The sequence below is a fragment of the Notolepis coatsorum genome (genome assembly GCF_963971535.1).
Source record: "Notolepis coatsorum genome assembly, chromosome: 3".
Lineage (NCBI taxonomy): Eukaryota > Metazoa > Chordata > Actinopteri > Aulopiformes > Paralepididae > Notolepis > Notolepis coatsorum.
The window spans coordinates 81914517-81935327 of record NC_140167.1 but is presented as its reverse complement, the minus strand read 5'-3'; the positions used below and the strand labels follow the sequence as shown (position 1 = coordinate 81935327).

General features: G+C 44.2%; 1 protein-coding gene across 1 annotated transcript in view; it reads left to right on the top strand.

Moving 5' to 3' along the window:
• Positions 1–19868, top strand: part of ak4 (adenylate kinase 4) — a 30350-nt gene extending 10482 nt beyond the window's left edge. The window contains exons 3-6 of the mRNA XM_084310866.1: positions 3206–3325; positions 13473–13645; positions 14861–14979; positions 16863–19868. Coding sequence (XP_084166992.1) covers positions 3206–3325; positions 13473–13645; positions 14861–14979; positions 16863–16971 — 521 coding nt within the window. The 3' untranslated portion in view covers positions 16972–19868. The remainder of the gene's footprint in view (positions 1–3205; positions 3326–13472; positions 13646–14860; positions 14980–16862) is intronic.
• The last annotated feature ends 943 nt before the right edge of the window (positions 19869–20811 follow it).

The window sequence follows — 20811 nt, the reverse complement described above, 5'->3', positions numbered from 1 at the left end:
ACTTACCGAAACACGTCGGTACTACCGAGTATCGATTCACGTGAGATACCGTTGTTGGTACTGAAAAAAAAAATGTCAACGTTCACACGCACAATATACGCTTACCTAGGATTTGACTTGATTCAACAACAAAGCAGTCGGGGCAATGGCAAGCCGAACACGGTCGCAAGTGTGGTTATTTGAAGTTTGGATATTTTTTTTTACAACTGAGGTGGGTAGATTACATTTTTAGAGACTAATGTACAGAAAAAAGGTACCGTTGGGTACCGCTATCGATTCACAGGTACCGGTACCGTATTGGTTCAAATGTGAACGGTACCCATCCCTAGCTCTACCTCCTGAGACCCTGCTAACCCTAACCTTCAGATGACCGCTCTACCTCCTGAGACACTGCTAACCCTAGCCTTCAGGTTACCAGATGACCGCTCTACCTCCTGAGACACTGCTAACCCTAACTGTTGGCCAAAAACACCTCTCCCGGGTTTTTTTTTTTTTTTTAGCTTTTTTTTTTTAGCGTTTATCGCTTTTCTGGTCAAGCATGACCGACAGAAACAGGTTGAAATGGGATGTAGAGCAGGGGAAGACACTCTGAGAAAATACGGCGGGTCCGGGAATCGAACTCGTGTACCCCAGATCCGTGACGAGCACGGTTTTCCCCGACGCAGAAATAGCGCCGAGATATGCGGTGAGCTACGGGAGCTCCCCCTCTCTCCCGGGGTTTTAAGCTAAGCTAGGCTAGCTTGCAGCCGGATAGCTTTCCACTGAACGCACAGAGAGGAAACTGGTATCTATCTTCTTGTCTGACTCTGGAGAAGACGGTAAGAGCATTCCCCATAATGTTGCCGTGTTCCTTTAAGAATGAATTATGTGTCTTTCTTTCTCTGTCTGTTGCGCATCAAAGGGAATCACTTATTATCTCTTTCAGTCAATCATAGACAGGAATGTAAACATCCCCCTCTGTTGACAGCAGAGCTGACACATCCTACGAGCAACCGGGCACTGCGCCTAGTGTTTTTTGTATTCAGTATACTTTTATGTAGGGGTGGACGGTATAAACGGTATACGGTATAAACGGTATGAATTTGCTCTACGGTATGGATTTTGAGTATACCGTGTAACCGGTAGTGCAGCTCTAAAATAGCAATGACGTCATGTAACCACAGCGCGACTATTTCACTGGCATTTGCCCCTAAAAATAGATAGAATTAGTCATAGATAATAGATATGTGCGAACTGGAAAAAGTTATTTAGGAGGCTTCGCGCAGTGGGCGTGCCAGCCCCTACCGCACGCATGTAAACACGGGTCTAGTAGTCTAGTGGGACGGGACACGGGAGCTGTCGGCGTCTCCCTGAGCTAACGTTAGCTTAGCTACCGTTACAAAATGACCCAGTCAACTATTCACTTTTAGTTTAATACATGATGGGGCATTGTCTAACCGAACGGTATCTAGTCGGCCAGCTACCGATAGCTCCTGACATCAACAAACGCTCCACAAAGTCTAGTACTAGAGACGTGTATGCTACCTGTTAGCTCACGTTAACACAAGTTAGTTCACCGTTCAAAACGAAATGTCCCATTGAACTAAATAATTCACTGAGGCGTTGTATTAACGTTATATATGCAGTAGCTACAGATAGCTCATGATATCAATGTCTTATAACACTGATTCGATGCGTATTCGAGCTGAGGGCTTGCTAACGTTATAATACCAATACAATAGGGTCCAGGTGCAGCGCCGGAGAATCCTGGCCGTAGCTCTGCTCGAGGCTACTCGAGTATAGGTCCAGGTGCAGCTCCGGAGAATTCTGGCCGTAGCTGGAGGCTACTAGAGTACACACAGACAGTGGAGCTTGTTGCGTGGTGGCGATGTCTCGCAGATAATACCAGTACAAGTCTAATTATATAATATATATATTTTATAAAAAAAATATATATATATAAAATAAAATAAAATTTTTTATCAAAAACGATGATACCGTGATATATACCGTTACCGTCTATGCTTCAAATTATACCGTGATATAAATTTTAGACCATACCGTCCACCCCTACTTTTATGTGATTGACAGCATTATTTGTATATATATATTGTAGTGACCTTGTTTTTGTGAGATCTGATTCGTTGGGTCAGCCTGTCGCCCGCTCTCTGCTAACCCTGGAATTGCATGTAATGTTGGTCTTCATGTGAGATTGTTGGAGCTGAGGGGGGAGGGCTGACCTACCTGGGTTGTGTGTAGACTGGTGGGTGTGTTCCAGGTGAGCCTGGAACAGTGAGCCAAAAGTACCATAATGCTCTTAATTATTGCGGCTTGTATTTCAGTTCAGTTCAGAGTTTTTATTTGCCACATGGAATCATACAATCAAAGTTTCTTCATTACACAATCATAAGTAGTCATTCCATGGACAAAAGGAGCAGGAAGAAGAATAAATCTTATAGTTACCTGCCCCTTATTCCTAAACTAACAAGTATTTACTTAATGGTCGGCGTACAACCTAATTTACACAAATAATCATTTATACCATTATAAAAGAAACACACAATCCACAGTTAAACAAGAAAAAATTAAATAAATGTATGCCAACGTTGTTGAGGTTAATAAATAGTTTAATCGGTAAATATAACTTTTGTCATTACAGTATTACTATATTGTAGGAGAGGAGACAGTGGCTCGGGAGGTAGAGCAGCCGTCTGGTAATCCAGAGGTTCCCGGTTCGATTCCCACTCCTCCGGGGCAGTGCGTCGAAGTGTCCTTGAGCAAGACACTTAACCCCTAACTGCTCCCGATGAGCAGGTTGGCACCTTGCATGGTCGCCTCCGCTGTCGGTGTGTGAATGTGTGAGTGAATGGGTGAATGTGAGGAACAAATTGTAAAGCGCTTTGGCTAATTTGCACCATTTATCATTTACTATAGTTGTTCCAGGTGTGGGATTTACCACCTTTCTTTCCCTGTTTGTAATGTACCAGAGGCAGATGTTTAATGTGTGCTTCTTCTTCTTCTTCTTCTTCTTCTTCTTCTTCTTCTTCTTCTTCTTCTTCTTCTTCTTCTTCTTCTTCTTCTTCTTCTTCTTCTTCTTCTTCTTCTTCTTCTTCTTCTTCTTCTTCTTCTTCTTCTTCTGCTTCTCCTCCTTCTCCTTCTCCTCCTCCTCCTTCTCCTCCTTCTCCTTCTCCTCCTCCTCCTTCTTCTTCTTCTCCTTCTCCTTCAGAGGCGGGTGTTCTGGTGAGGAGCTATGTAGAGAGAGGCATGCTGGTTCCAGATAACGTAATGACCCGTCTGATGCTGCCCAGGTTGAAGCAGATGACCAACCACAGCTGGCTGCTGGACGGTAAGACGACAGATATAAATGTAAAAAAATGTAAAGATGTAAAAGATATCAATCTAATCTATATATATATTTATATCAACACATAGCAACGGTTGTTTTGCACATAGCAACAGTTGTTTCTTCCAACGTGGAGGACAAATGGGCATTTCAACCATTCTGTGCAAACCCTCTATTTAGGCCTATTTCATTGGATTGATGGTTGTTAGTTTTGTTTGTATTGTCTACTGACTGATTGACTACTCTTGTTACAGTAGCTGTCAGAATATCAGTTGTGGATGTGAGCAAAACCAGTTTTAAATGTGTTTCTGAAGTAACGGGGCACCAGCGCTAGCGCATAAAGATGGCAGCCGTCTGGTATTCATAGGCCGTGTGTCCAATTCATGCTTCATACTACCTGTGCACAGTTCTCAGTATGGGTTCTGTTTTCACACAGAGCATAGTATGCAAAAAGAAAAAATAACCCATCCTACACCGGAACCACTCCCAACTGACGACCTTCGCTAATATACGCCAGCCCACGGAAAAACACACAACAGCATCTATAATTCACGAGCATTTAACATGCACAGCAGCCTGACGAAACCACCCATTGAAACTAAGGGAGTGGCCACACTCATCTGTCACCAGAGAGGAGAGACGGAGAGTAATGTTGTCCGTCGGTTTATTATTGAATTACAAGCCAACGGAATAGCGCGCTTGCAGAAACAACAGCTAACTTATAGCGACGCGCCGCCAGCGCTATAGACATTGTTTGCCGTATACGTCAGGCTCAGTGTGCGCACGCATCAGTGGAGTGTCATGGTTTCTCCATAGAGCCCTGTTGTATTCTTTTGGCGCAGCAGCTCGCGCAGGTAGGGGGAAACTTTAGTCACGTGATTCAGTTGGTATTGCTGATCACGGTATGTTTGTAAACGGGTCTATGGGAAATGCACTTGCCGTCTTCCCCAGAGTCGGACGAGAAGATGGGTACAGATTTCCTCTCTGCGCGCTCAGTAGGAAGCTATCCAGCCGCAAGCTAGCCTGATCCATATCTGCCTCCGTGCTTCCAGAACTAGGGACTTTTTCAGGACATCGCTTGCACTGCGCGGGGACCAGGGCTGTGTGATGTTCAAGTCACAATGTAAAGTACTTGTACTGAGATTGTGATTCATACAGTAAAACAAGTAAAAAATAATAAAGATAAATAAACAATGAAGTACAAAATGCTAACTTTTTAAAACGCTAAATGAGGTATGGATGTAGTGCAAATCTTTTGTAATAAATAGATCAAATATGGCGTAGTGTTTAAAGGGTTTAAAGTGTCTAAAGTGAGTGTTTAAAGTGAGTGTGCATGTGGATGTGTGTGCAATGGATGTCGATGGATGGGTTAGTGTTGCGTAGAGTCATTGAGCACACTGATGGCCTGGGGATAGAAGCTCCTTTTGAGTCTCTCTGACTGTAGCAGTGCAACAAGGCAGTTGTTTGGGTGGCTAGAGTTGACTATTCTCTTAGCCTTGGCCCCGCAACGCCTGGTGTAAATGCTATCATAAAATTATATATCTAGTGATCTATGCACAAAAGCCATTATTTCCTTCAGCAAATCTCTTAGTTACAATTAGATTGTGTGAAGTAAACAGGTGAAATGTTTGCTGCTCAAGTATTTAAATATTGTTATTGGCTATTACTAGACAGCATGGGCAATGACACTACAAGCCCTGCAACGTGTAATGCTACTAAAAACTGATATATCTATTAGCTAGTGATCTATTCACAAAAGCAATAGTTGTTTTTCCCCCAGCAAATCTCTTAGTTACAATTATATTGTATGAACTAAGCAGGTGAAATGTTTGCAGCTCAAGTATTTAAAGATGGTTATTAGTAGGCAATTCGGTCATGCCTCGCTTGGTAAAAAGAGTCATGTCATTGGCATTGTGCAGTCTGTTGCACATTCCCGTTCAATGTGAGGACCGATATATGGCAAAAGAGTCTGCAGGGAACATTGATCTGGTCATTTAACTGCGATCACGAAGATCTGATCAGAGAAAAGTGTCCTTCTGTGTTCTAACGAGACGCTGGAATGTCTAGAGACCTTTTCCACACGTCAGCGCCGCGGACTCAATCACCTAATCTTTGCCGATCTTTTCATCACCGGGAGAACAATGGGCTGACAGAAACTCCACGCAATGCAGTCCCTGGAGACTTTAATCACAACACCATCTCTGATGCCAATAATGCTAATGCTAATAACTTCCTTCAGTCTCCCCTGTCTGCTGGTCACACTGTCTACAGTGTGGTGTAACCCTTCATAGTCTTTGACTCACTAGTGATGTAACAAATGGCAGGTCCCTATCCACTATTCAATTGTAAAGGGTGGTGCCACCCATTTTAAGAATTTGCATGTTAATCCTGTACCTCGGGTGTGGAGGAATCCCTTTGTTTGTCCTATCAATAGCTTGAATCTGACACCTAGTAGAGAGTCCCCAATGTCCCCCCCCCCCCCATGCCCCACCTTTCTCAATCCACAGAGATGGCACTCCTCTTATGATCAGAACACACCAATGTGACACAAGAGCTACCACAGACAAAAGGCGACACCTATCGTCACATTGAGTTTGCAGCGGTCCGAGAAAGTGAAATTAACAGTGTGAACAAGCCCTGGCTATTTGTGTTGTGACTTCAGCCAATGAGAGTGGTCTCGCTTTGACCGATTGCTCCGCGCCGATTCAATGCCAAAATGTCCCAAGTCGCCCAGACAAATAGCCGAAGTTCGGGACACACCACTCCCGACCCTAACCGACGTTCCAGACGGCTTGGTGTGTGCCCCCCTTCAAACAGCCACTGCTCATTTAACCTACATGTAAATGGACTGCATTTATATAACAGCTTTTATCCAAAGCAACTTTCACAACTTATGCCTCACATTCACCCATTCACCCACACACCGACAACGGAGGTAACCATGCAAGGTGCCGACCTGCTCATCGGGAGCAGTTAGGGGTTAAGTGTCTGACATGTACTTTGTTGCTATGTGTTTCACTATTAAATCTATATTGATCATGAAGATCCGTCTACGACCATAATCGATGAGTCCGGGTTCCACTGCACAGGGCACAGGGTTTTGTGGACCCACCCCCCCCCCAAAAAACCCATGTCTGAACCAGAATTTAAACCGCATTTCAGTGTGAGAGCTCACACCAATACTACACAGGCTCACAAAACCAGCGCCCCCATTCATTGTCTATGTACCTCAGATGCTCAACATTTTACACCTGGGTGATATCACTGGGGCTAGCTTCAGGAGCGAGAGGTGCTCACACACACCGCTGACGTCGCTCTGTCCCGGGGCACAGGAATACACGGGGCTTTACTACTCACTTCTAAATTGGACGTCTCTACACTTGCGTAGGACTCTCTTGCACACCCAGCAAGTTCACTACACCTGAAGACAGCATGAGGCAGCATCTTTAGATGATCATCTCTCACAGGAAGCATACTCTCCATCAAGATCTCTCTCTCTCTCTCTCTCTCTCTCTCTCTCTCTCTCTCTCTCTCTCTCTCTCTCTCTCTCGCTCCTCTCTCTCCCCCTACTGCTTCATCTATAAATCTCTCCTCGGTCTGTTCCCTTCTTACCTGTCGTCCCTCGTGGTGCAGAAACAGAGTAGTTTTGGCCTGTGGTCACAGGCTCTTTTAACTCTCTCTGTACCATTTGCCCGCACAGAACTCAGAAAAACAGCCGTTTCCTATTCTGCCCCATCTACGTGGAACTTATTGCAAAAGGAACTGAGGCTCCCGATCCTAATTCCCATTGGGGAATTTTTTTCTTTCACATGACATTACATTTACATTTAGTCATTTAGCTGACGCTTTTATCCAAAGCGACTTACAAGTTCTGTACGACAAGTCATCAGGAAGGGTACAACTCTATCAGCTGAGTAACAATGTTCATCAAAGTGTTGCGTGTTACAGTGTAGGCAGGGGTGTAAAAAGTACCCAGAAATTATACTTAAGTGAAAGTATGGGTACCGTCTCAAAATCATACTCAAGTAAAAGTCAGAGTATCTGGCTAAAAACACACTTGAGTAAAAGTCAAAAAGTTTCTACTTTTAAATGTACTTAAGTACTAAAAAGTAAAAGTCAAAACTTTTTTTTATTGCAAGGGAGAGACCAGGGGTCTCAAACTCATTCCATCGTGGGCCAAGTTTTCATTTTAACTACACATTGCACCAGGTGAGTTAGTTGAAGAGGTGAGCCAATTAGTGAAATCATCAGCTGGTGTTTAGGCAAGGCTGGAATGAAACCAAGCATACACTCACACAAGGACCAATCAGCATGGGTATGGGCGGGTTAATTTACCATTGATGGGGATTTGATTGGCTGTTTTTAAATAAAGTGCGGCCGCAGGATTAATAAATTAATAACGTTAACGTTAGTCTGGCCAGAGAAACAAATATATTACTAATTAAAATGGTTGGACCTGCGAGATTTGTACTTTGTACTTTGTAGGTCTCCATTTTAAATGTAAGGAGTAAAAAGTATGTTTTTTTTCTTCTCTGAAATGTAATTGAGTAAAAGTACAAGTATACAAACCTAATAATACTCGAGGAAAGTACAAATCCCCCAAAACAGTACTTAAGTATTGTAACAAAGTACAATTACTCAAGTATTTTACACCCCTGAGTGTAGGTTAGTTTATTAGGACAAGTGCATGACAGTAAGGTTAGTTAGGGTTAGATATTTTATTTTTAAATTTAATTTTTTTTTTAATTTCAGATAATGGTTGAAGAAGTGTGTCTTTAGTCGACAGCGAAAGATTGGGCTGGTTTCGGCTGTCCTAACTGGGGTGGGTAGTTCATTCCACCATTGTGGGGCAAGGACTGAGAATAGGCGACTTCTCTTTGATGACCCTCCCGGAGCTTGGATAGGAGTGGGTCTGAGACAGCCAGAAGATGCAGAGCGTAGGGGTCTTGAGGGTGTGTAGACCATTGACCGGACGTAGGCGGGAGCGGTTCCCTTTGCCGCACGGTATGCCAGGTCGAGGGCCTTGAAGCGGATTCATGCGGCAATGGGGAGCCAGTGCAGGTCCCTAAGAAGTGGGGTGACATGGGCCGACTTCGGTAGGTTTGAGATCAGGCGGGCCGCTGCGTTCTGAATGAGTTGAAGAGGCTTGGTGGCGGTGGCCAGGAGGCCAGCAAGCAGTGCGTTGCAGTAGTCGAGGCGGGAGATGACTGTTGATTGGACGAGGAGTTGGGTGGCTTCTTTTGTCAGGAAGGGGTGGATCCTTCTGACGTTGTTCAGGAGGAATCTGCAGGTTCTGGTTGTCGCTGCGATGTGAGCAGAGAAGTTCAACTGGTCGTCGAGGACAACACCAAGGTTCTTGGCGGTCAGGGGCGCGGTCACAGCTGCATTCTCGACTGTGATGGAAAGGTCGGTCAGGGGGGAGGATTTGGCCGGCAGGTGGAGCAATTCTGTTTTGCTTAGGTTCAGTTTGAGGTGGTTGGTCGTCATCCAGGCGGAGATGTCGGACAGACAGGCCGAGATCCGCTCAGAGACGTGGATATCTGAGGGAGGGAAGGAGAGGAAGAGTTGAGTATCATCGGCATAACAATGATACGAGAAGCCATGAGACGTGATAATGTTACCCAGTGATTTAGTGAAACAACATGAAACAAGACAAAACACAATACAGTAATAATAATAACAATAAACAAGACTTCACAGGACAATAACAGCAATAATAATAATAATAATAATAACAATAATGACGACAATAAAGTTTTTTTTAAAGCAGCCAAAAATATATATTCTTTTAAATAAAATAAATAATGCATGACGTTAACTGAATGATGCCACCAAACTCAGTTTTGTAGTTGACATCATTTTCCTCCCTGTATTTTATATACAGAACTAGCATTTTGTGCACTGTGATGTCTGTGCTCTCATCTACTATCAAAGTATGAAACGGGGCATTTCGAATATTTCACATAGTCTCATTCTGTACAATTGCATTGATTGACTTCACAAACTCCAAGGCATAGTTCTTGCTCCGCCAGTGTTCTGGGATACTCACATATTTTGCCACATGATCATGGATCTGTTGAACAGACAGCATCAATGCGTTCATTTGAATGCCGAGTAGGGGAACATTGTCAATGAGCACTTTCACTTGCTGGCTGTCAGATCTGTTCTTTTGCAACTGCTCATTCCTGTCGCGTCTTTCCTTTCCTATTATTTGTCTCGCCCGTCCGCGTGTATATTTTCCCTAACGCTTTCATCTCCGCGTCGGCTGCTGCAGATTCAGGAAGGGCCAAACGTTTAGGCAAATCACAGACGCCGATACTAAAACGTCTCTCTGTGGTGCCACACAATAGGTTGGATCGTATCCAAGAGCTAGCCAACCCAGAACATGTGAATTACGTGCATCCAAACAAACGTATTATTTTTTCTTTTTTACACAAACGTTTCTGTGCGCGACCGATTTCAGATGTGCACGGGAGCATTTGGCCATGTGCGCACGCGCGCACGGGCGCACCTTAGGGGGAACATTGCCCCTAACCCTGTCAAGGGTAAAAACATTTACTGTGTGTTATTGTTTGCACATTGAGTCCACAGGTCATGTCATTGTATTTGACCTCAGTTTGTGTTGGATGGATCCTGTGTGTGTGTGTCTGTGTTTGTGTGTGTCTGTGTGTGTGTCTGTGTCTGTGTGTGTGTCTGTGTCTGTGTGTGTGTGTGTCTGTCTGTGTGTGTCTGACTGTGTGTTTGTGTGTGTGTTTGTCTGTGTCTGTCTGTCTGTCTGTCTGTCTGTCTGTCTGTCTGTCTGTCTGTCTGTCTGTCTGTCTGTCTGTCTGTCTGTCTGTCTGTCTGTCTGTGTGTGTGTGTGTGTGTGTGTGTGTGTGTGTGTGTTGGATGACTACAAAGACCTACATAGGAGTAAGCTTTTAGGTTAAAAAGTTACCACCTTGCATGCAAACACGTGTTATTTGTGTTCCCAGAGTTAATATATTATTTATTATTATTATTATTATTATTATTATTATTATTATTATTATTATTATTATTATTATATGTTGTATAAACTCACTCACTGACTGACTGACTCACTCACTCACTCACTCACTCACTGATTGACTCATTCACTCAATCAATCACTCACTTTTCTTTCTCCCAACATTGATTTACTCTTGTACACACACACACACACACACACACACACACACACACACACACACACACACACACACACACACACACACACACACACACTCTCTCTCTCTCTCTCTCTCTCTCTCTCTCTCTCTCTCTCTCTCTCTCTCTCTCTCTCTCTCTCTCTCTCTCTCTCTCTCTCTCTCTCTCTCTCTCTCTCACACACACACACACACACCCAAAACACAAGCCCCCCCCTCCCCCCAATTTTTTTTTTATGTTGGCGGGTCCAAAATTAATGTTGTTGTTTACATGTTGCAGTGCATGTATCCCCTCCATACTTCCCATTTCCCCACATGGAATGCACCTGATTGGATAAATGACATGCTGGTGCTCTTGTGCGACATCTAGTGGCTGAATCTTATCTACATTAATGAATCATGACACCTCTAATGTAGTTTCAAGTGTTGTTTTATTTGTCACATATAATGTACATTACAGTGAAATGCTTGGTTCCGTATGAGCCCCCTGAGATGTAGACTCAACCTTTAAATGTCAGTGTAAATGGTTGAATCCATATGGTCCTCATTCCAAACGATCGGAAATCTTACTGAGCGCAAACGAACAAGCAAACATACAACCAGAAAATAAACTAAATGCATGATTGCATTCTCACATTATCTCTAGCGTTCCCAAGCTTCCTATTATTCCTACTGTATATACTAGACAATCACCCACATTCCTCTCTGATAGTCTATCTAATAATAGACAAACATCCACTTTCCTCTGTGATAGTCTATCTAATAATAGACAAACATCCACCTTCCTCTGTGATAGTCTATCTAATAATAGACAAACATCCACCTTCCTCTATGATAGTCTAATCTAATAATATACTCAAACATCCAATTTCCTCCGTGATAGTCTATCTAATAATAGACAAACATCCACCTTCCTCAGTGATAGTCTATCTAATAATAGACAAACATCCACCTTCCTCTGTGATAGTCTATCTAATAATAAACAAACATCCACCTTCCTCTATGATAGTCTAATCTAATAATATACTCAAACATCCAATTTCCTCCGTGATAGTCTATCTAATAATAGACAAACATCCACCTTCCTCTGTGATAGTCTATCCCAATAAAAGACAAAAACTAAATGCAATATTAATTTACAAATCCAATAATACGACACAGTCAAAAACACATGCACTTCCTCCAAATAGCAACACCTGAGTCAAACAAATCCCACTGATTATATTGACCCCTGACCTGAACGCCATGACCGTGGCTCTGCTCCTTCAAGTGGTGGGAGGTTTACAAAACCAAAAAATTAAATACAACACAAATGGCTCTTACACCTGGTATGAGTCATATGTCTCAATTTTAAACAGCTGTCAAACTGCTTTTGGGCTGCGGAGAGGACACTGCTGAAGCCATTCTACAACTTTATCTCCCTCTGAATAATGAGACATTGTGTATTCTCTCAGTATGCTGTGTTATCAGTACCCACTTTTCATGTTCTTACGTAAAGATAGTCATACGAATTTCCTATTGGATTTCCTTGCCTGAACACGGAGTAGGGAAACGCCTGCTCTGAACTAATACTGTTAGGACTGAGGAGGTACCACATGTGTGTTGTGTAGTTTACCAAACTACTAACATAGCTACTTCACAATGAAACTACTCTAAAACTAGTTTACCAAACTACTAGCTACTTCACAGTGGAACTACTCTAAAACTGTAGTTTACCAAACTACTAGCTACTTCACAGTGGAACTACTCTAAAACTGTAGTTTACTAAACCACTAGCTACTTCACAATGGAACTACTCTAAAACTGTAGTTAGGGGCACTGCTATGGAAGAGAAGTGGGGGACAAATCGGCGGTAGTAGCTAGCGAGCCCTATAAATGTCCCTACCTTTTTCTTGGTCTGGGGACGGGGCCAACTCTGGAATCTGGATCGCCTCAAACTTTCTTACCTGGGGTCTGACATGACCGCGGCCGATGGTGTACCCCAGGTAGTCTGCATCTCGGAGGCGACACTTTTTGGGGTTCGCCGTTAGCCCCACCTCCCTCAGGGCTTGCAGCACCGCCTCCACCTGTTGGAGATGCGTCCCCCACTCCTCCCCATGGATGACTATGTCATCTAGATAGGCCGCCGCATATTACTGGTGGGGTCGGAGGACTCTGTCCATGAGCCTCTGGAACGTGGGTGGGGCCCGTGTAGCCAGAGCGGCAGCCGGACATAGTGGAAGAGTCCCTCCGGCGTAGCGAACGCTGTCTTCTCCCGGGCTGCCGGGGCTAGGGGGACCTGCCAGTACCCCTTTGTGAGGTCCAGCGTTGTGATGAAGTGGACCTGGCCCAGGCGCTCGATCATTTCATCAACCCTAGGCATAGGATAGGCATAAAACTTTGCTATCTCGTTTAGTTTCCTGAAATCATTGCAGAAACATGTCGATCCCAGTTTAATCACCTGTACATTGTATATTTCTATTGCACTTTACTGTTACATTTGCACTCTGGTTGGATGCCAAACTTATTATCGTTGTACTGTACATGTGCTGCATGATGACAATACATTTTAATCTAATCTAATGTAATACAACTGTAGTTTACCAAATTACTAGCTACTTCAACATGAAAATAACTCCTAGCCTTAAAGGGCCACTTCACGAAAAAAAACAATGTTGATTTATTTTGCGAATATTAATCTCGCACACAAATAATTTTGCACACATTCATTACACAGAGAGTTAATGAGTTTGAATATGGTCACCACCAGTGATGTCATCAGGGACATTGCATCCTTGTATTGTGTTAATTACAGCTCAATTAAATGATAAGGTAGCAGTACCTATAAGCAAGGTATTGCTTTATGTACCGGTAGATGTATTTCCATCTACATATTTGAATGTAGTTAAAACCACCACCTAACTGCTGCAACATGTAGTTGAAGTGGTTACCTGCTCCCCAACACTAGTGTTCTTTCAGACACCTGAACACCTGTCTCCCTCCAGGCTTCCCCAGGACGCTAACCCAGGCCAAGGCTCTGAATAGCGTGTGTGAGTTAGACCTGGTGATCAGCCTCAACATCCCCTACGAGACGCTGAGGGAGAGGCTGAGCGACCGCTGGATCCACCCGGCCAGCGGCAGGGTCTACAACATGGGGTTCAACCCACCGCGCGTACAGGTCAGGGAGCGCTCCCATCTATGTTGTGTTTGACTGTGTTGTGTTTGATTGTGTTGTGTTGTGTTTGACTGTGTTCTGTTGTGTTTCACTGTGTTGTGTTGTGTTTGACTGTTGTGTTTGACTGTGTTGTGTTGTGTTTGACTGTGTTTTTTTTTTTTTTTTTATCCACTTTTTCTCCCATTTTTTCTATATTTTCTCCCATCCCAATTTCGTATCATCCAATTCAACCCTCCCCTGTCACGAACGCTGTTTCTTGCCTCCCACAAGCCGGCTGCAATGTGGACTAAGTCATACATAGCACAAGTCCCCTCCGGTACTTGAGGTAACAGCAGTCGCATCTTTTCACCTGCGCAGCTCGATCTCTCAGTGTCGAGGAGTAACGCGTGGGAGGCTCACGCTGCCCCCGACACTTCCTGATTCTACTGCGCAGGCGCACCAACCGACTTGTAGGAGTCGCTTGTTCACAACGCCCGATCCCCACCCTTCAGTTTCCCTCCCCGTAATACGGCCAATGTGTATTACTGCGGACGACCAGCTAAACTGAAAACAATGTGCAGAGCTGGATTCGAACACGCGAATCCTAGCGTCTCCACACTGGTGGCGAGTGCCTTGCCCACAACACCACCTAGCCGCCCGTGTTTGACTGTGTTGTGTTGTGTTTGACTGTGTTGTGTTGTGTTTGACTGTTGTGTTGTGTTTGACTGTGTTGTGTTGTGTTTGACTGTGTTGTGCTTCACTGTGTTGTGTTGTTTGACTGTGTTGTGTTTCACTGTTGTGTTGTGTTTGACTGTGTTGTCTTGTGTCTGACAATGTTGTGTTGTGTTTGACTATGTTGTGTTGTGTTTGACTGTGTTGTGTAACTTGTGTTTTGTTGTGTTTGACTGTGTTGTGTTGTGTTTGACTGTGTTGTGTTGTGTTTGACTATGTTGTGTAACTTGTGTTGTGTTGTGTTGTGTTAACTTTGACTGTGTTGTGTTGTGTTGTGTTTGACTGTTGCATTTTGTCTGGCTGTGCTGCATTCTGTCTGGCTGTGCTGCATTCTGTCTGGCTGTGCTGCATTCTGTCTGACTGTGCTGCATTCTGTCTGACTGCTGCATTCTGTCTGACTGTGCTGCATTCTGTCTGACTGTGCTGCATTCTGTCTGACTGTGCTGCATTCTGTCTGACTGTGCTGTGTTGTTTCTGACTGTGCTGCATTGTGTGTCATCTCCCCAGGGCAGGGATGACATCAGCGGAGAGCCTCTGATCCAGCATGATGATGACAAGCCAGAGGCCCTGGTGGCCAGACTCAGACGCTACAAGGACGTGGCCAAGCCTGTCATAGACCTCTACAAGTCAGTACTCATCAGACTGTTATTAAGCCTGTCATAGACCTCTACAAGTCAGTACTCATCAGAACTGTTATTAAGCCTGTCATGGACCTCTACAAGTCAGTACTCATCAGACTGTTATTAAGCCTGTCATAGACCTCTACAAGTCAGTACTCATCAGAACTGTTATTAAGCCTGTCATGGACCTCTACAAGTCAGTACTCATCAGAACTGTTATTAAGCCTGTCATAGACCTCTACAAGTCAGTACTCATCAGAACTGTTATTAAGCCTGTCATAGACCTCTACAAGTCAGTACTCATCAGAACTGTTATTAAGCCTGTCATAGACCTCTACAAGTCAGTACTCATCAGAACTGTTATTAAGCCTGTCATGGACCTCTACAAGTCAGTACTCATCAGAACTGTTATTAAGCCTGTCATAGACCTCTACAAGTCAGTACTCATCAGAACTGTTATTAAGCCTGTCATGGACCTCTACAAGTCAGTACTCATCAGAACTGCTGGTTCATCATAAACGGATTTCTCGTCCATGTCAGACCCGGTGTGTTGCGCACATCAAGTAGGCAGAAATGTATGTAATCCTGTTCAGAACAACGGAGCAGACTACAAGATATTTGCATTTGTTATCCATGCTAGCTATTTAAACAATCACTCCATGCCAAAGCTATGTAAAAGGTGAAAGACTCACACTCACAGCCATGCTGATTTGGCTAAATGACATCCAGCCGTTTTTATTTTTAATACTCAGGGGGAGTGCCATGGTTTCTCCATAGAGCTCCATTATACTTTTAGTCAGAGGAGTGTCATGGTTTCTCCATAGAGCTCCATTATACTTTTAGTCAGAGGAGTGTCATGGTTTCTCCATAGAGCTCCATTATACTTTTAGTCAGGGGAGTGACATGGTTTCTCCATAGAGCTCCATTATATTTTAGTCAGGGGAGTGTCATGGTTTCTCCATAGAGCTCCATTATACTTTTAGTCAGGAGTGTCATGGTTTCTCCATAGAGCTCCATTATACTTTTAGTCAGAGTAGTGTCATGGTTTCTCCATAGAGCTACATTATAGTTTTAGTCAGAGTAGTGTCATGGTTTCTCCATAGAGCTCCATTATACTTTTAGTCAGAGGAGTGTCATGGTTTCTCCATAGAGCTCCATTATACTTTTAGTCAGGAGTGTCATGGTTTCTCCATAGAGCTCCATTATACTTTTAGTCAGAGGAGTGTCATGGTTTCTCCATAGAGCTCCATTATACTTTTAGTCAGAGGAGTGTCATGGTTTCTCCATAGAGCTCCATTATACTTTTAGTCAGAGGAGTGTCATGGTTTCTCCATAGAGCTCCATTATACTTTTAGTCAGAGGAGTGTCATGGTTTCTCCATAGAGCTCCATTATACTTTTAGTCAGAGGAGTGTCATGGTTTCTCCATAGAGCTCCATTATACTTTTAGTCAGGGGAGTGACATGGTTTCTCCATAGAGCTCCATTATACTTTTAGTCAGAGGAGTGTCATGGTTTCTCCATAGAGCTACATTATGCTTTTAGTCAGAGGGGTGTCATGGTTTCTCCATAGAGCTACATTATGCTTTTAGTCAGGGGAGTGTCATGGTTTCTCCATAGAGCTCCATTTTACTTTTAGTATACATTTAATTAACACATTTAGTGTTACTTTGGTGAACGTACAGCATGAATCTCCTGATCGAGTGTTACTTTGGTGAAAGTCCGGCATTCAAAGGTGTTAAAGTAGCGTAACAGTTTAGTCTCAAATGTAAATGTTCTCGTTTGCTTCGCTCTCTCCCTCTCTCTCTCTCCCTCTCTCTCTCAGGTCCCAGGGTATCCTGCTCTCCTACTAAATGTAAATGTTCTCGTTTGCTCTCCCTCTCTCTCTCAGGTCCCAGGGTATCCTGCGCTCCTACTCAGGCACGGACACGGACCGCATCTGGCCCTTCATCAACTCCCTCCTCAGCAGCAAGATGCACGCGGTGCCGGCGGACGCCTAAGCCTTTAACCCTGCGCCGCCCGGAGCATCTGGCGGGAGGAGGCGGGGACACACACACACACACACACCAGTCAGACCAGGATGTGTTGAAACAGCGCCGGACACGGCATCCCCTGAATGCTGCTAGATACGCGGGTTGGAGAAAAACGGTGTGCCGGCACCAACACACAGCTTTAATTCACATTGTGCCTATTCGTCGACGTGTCTGTCTATTTAGAGATCACTCATCCTGGGTTGTTTCAACACATCTACTGAAGAGCCCCCCCCCCCCAGGCAGGGCTATTTGACAGAGGGAGTTTGGCCGAGTTGCACTATGGGCACCATGTTCGTCGCTCCCTCTTTGTTTTACGCTATTGTCAACGACAGACGTGATTGATTGTTTTTCATCTTGACCAAAGAAATCTGTAATTGTCTGTAAATATGTAACAGTACACTCCATGCCGTTGTGAAGTTCAGAGGTCCAACGTCCTTCAGGTCGGCTGGCATACGACCGCTAGTCGGCTTCCCTCATGGACTGTGAACCTAATATGGCTGCCACTGAAAATGATGATGGTCCAACCTCTCGTGTCTATCAATGGGTCCTCAAGTGTATTTGTGTATGCAAGGCGTTTCACTTCCATTATAAATCGCTGACAATGGCAGCTGCTCGCAGAAGCCATGTTGTTTTCATCAGAGACATGTACCACGACAATCAAACATTTGTTAATCGAATGCACGGGACAACAAGACACTCCACCTCTGGGACAAAGCGTTCCAGAATTCACTTCATATACAGTCAGCTGTTTAGATCAAAGTTCTTTATGATGCAATGATACTTCATACTTGGAATGAAAAACTGTTAGCTAATGTGTCAGTTAATGTGTCAGCTAAATCATTGGTGGTTGGGTTGGACCAAATGTCTGTTACCCTTCTTCACGTGCTTCTATCTCTCTCTCTCTCTCTCTCTCTCTCTCTCTCTCTCTCTCTCTCTCTCTCTCTCTCTCTCTCTCTCTCTCTCTCTCTCTCTCTCTCTCTCTCTCTCTCTCTATATATATATATATAATATATATAAAATCTGCACTTGGGTTCTCAACCACAACCCTTACATAATATGAACATTGTATACAAACATCGTCACCAACATTTTTCTTGATTTTATGCAGTAGTATATTGTCATTAAAGTCAAGAACGATGTTGGTAACAATGTTTGTACGTGTGAAGGTTGTGGTCGAGGACCCAGAGACGAAGGCAGGAGGAGGCAGAGGACAGACGCCCCAACTGAGGGGATATCATACGAGACACCAGAGAGGAGAGACCAGGGGGACCAACGAGAGGGGGAGACAGGACAGAAAGACGAGAGGGAGGGACATGATAGAGAGAACAGAGGGAGAGACGAGAGGGAGAGACCAGGGGGACAAACAAGAGGGAGAGACAGGACAGAGAGATGAGAGGGAGAGACAGGACAGAAAGACGAGAGGGAGGGACATGATAGAGAAAACAGAGGGAGAGACCAGGGGGACAAACAAGAGGGAGAGACAGGACAGAGAGACGAGAGGGAGAGACAGGACAGAGAGATGGGAGGGAGAGACAGGACAGAGAGACGGGAGGGAGAGACAGGACAGAGAGACGGGAGGGAGAGACAGGACAGAGAGACGGGACAGAGAGATGAGAGGGAGAGAAGACAGACGAGCGGGAGAGACAGGACAGAGAGACGGGAGGGAGAGACAGGACAGAGAGATGGGAGGGAGAGACAGGACAGAGATGAGAGGGAGAGACAGGACAGAGATGGGAGGGAGAGACAGGACAGAGACGAGCAAGAGACAGGACAGAGAGACGGGGGCTGGATGTCACAACCATGACAATATATCTTCAGGCTGTTTGTCATCTGAAATGCATCTAGTACTTTCTTAGCAGAGAGATGTTACGCTACACTTAGGGTTCTTGGAGCTGAAGATGGTATATCTGTAAGGCCTTTTTTTTGTTGCTTTTTTATTATCTAAACATGTAAACTTAAACTTTGTGTGCTCGGTTGAAAGGTCCTTGTTACATCCCAATGTATGTGACCCACAGGGGTCGTAACAGTCCTACTCATAGGATTTCCTCATGTCACTGTGACATTAGCTGTGATGAAGCATTCTATCGCTAGCAAAAAACAACACTCTGCACCCTGTCGCCGTGGGAACAGAGCGATGGTCAGAATTCAAAATCGTAGTCCCAATGACCCCATTTCTGCTTTTTTCCGTCCCAATTTGGGAGATCTTTCTGATGTTAGCGGCACATTAATAGCATCGGGGACGTGTTGAAATCTACCATTGGAATGCAGGTCAAAGAGGTCACAGAGAAGGGGGATGATTACAGCACTGAGGGTCATTTTGACAACAGTATAAACCGCAGAACGTCCCACAAGTGAAAAGTTTTAACATTACTGTTACTTTGTGATTAAATGTTGCTTTTAGTTTGGTAGAGACGTGTGAATACAATGAAACTTGAACAGTTATGACATCATAGATAGTGGTCAAAGCCTTGTATTCAAAAACAAGTTATATCATGTGAGACGTTGTGAAGTGAAGAGTTAAAGGGGCACTTCGCCAAAAAACTGCTGATTTAATCTCACATACGTCCAAAATCGTTTAATATAGCCACCGGTGATGTCATCCGATCCTGGACATTGAATCCTTGTGTTGGTAACAGTCCATATAAGACAAGGTATTGCTATTGTTTCATTTGCATCGTTTCATAAGGATTCAATGTTACTGATTATTTTTTATTTTTTTCAATACTAAGCAAAACTGATTCCATGCTGGAGTTGTATTTGTGTCTTGCCTATTGGACGCCATCAGGAAGCATTTCACAACAAGTCACAGGGGTTTCTAAGATAGAACGGGTTAAAACCATGGATTAATAAAATCATATACTGTATTTATTTTTCTTTTTTTTTTAACACTGAGCAAGACTAATGTCCCAGTCACGCCATTATAGATCAATTCAAAACAGAACATTATAATATAAATCAACCAATCAATCAAATTGCACATTTAAAATCAACAAACATTGACCAAAGTGCTGTACAAGTGATTAAATTATAAAACAACTTCAACACAAATCAATATAAATGTTAATTTTGTATATGGTGTAATGTTAGTATACTGTACGGGGTGGAGGTGGAGGTGGTATCCAAGAATTGCACTTCCTTCCCCTGGTGAGTCACTTCCGGCAGCAGACTGACTCAGGGTCAGTGTGTTGTAACACAGGGTCCTGCTTCACTCTGCAGCAGACTGACTCAGGGTCAGTGTGTTGTAACACAGGGTCCTGCTTCACTCTGCAGCAGACTGACTCAGGGTCAGTGTGTTGTAACACAGGGTCCTGCTTCACTCTGCAGCAGACTGACTCAGGGTCAGTGTGTTGTAACACAGGGTCCTGCTTCACTCTGCAGCAGACTGACTCAGGGTCAGTGTGTTGTAACACAGGGGGTCCTGCTTCACTCTGCAGCAGACTGACTCAGGGTCAGTGTGTTGTAACACAGGGTCCTGCTTCACTCTGCAGCAGACTGACTCAGGGTCAGTGTGTTGTAGTGTTGTCAAAAATATCGAAATATCGATACATATCGATACTGAATATTTAAAATGGTTTCGATACTCATTTCCCGAAGTATCGATACTTTCTGCAGTACCGATACCAGCTGGCTTGCTCCCACAAGTTGTTGACAGACAGACGCGCTGCCAGAGCACGCTTGCCCTTCCGCCTCCTCCTCAGAGACCGGCAACAGACACAAGCTGCTGCTGCAGCCTCCTCCCCCTCACAGCCGGGAGTTTGTAAACAAAGCTATTATTAGCTAACGTTAGCTGTCGTTCCTCCGTTAGCT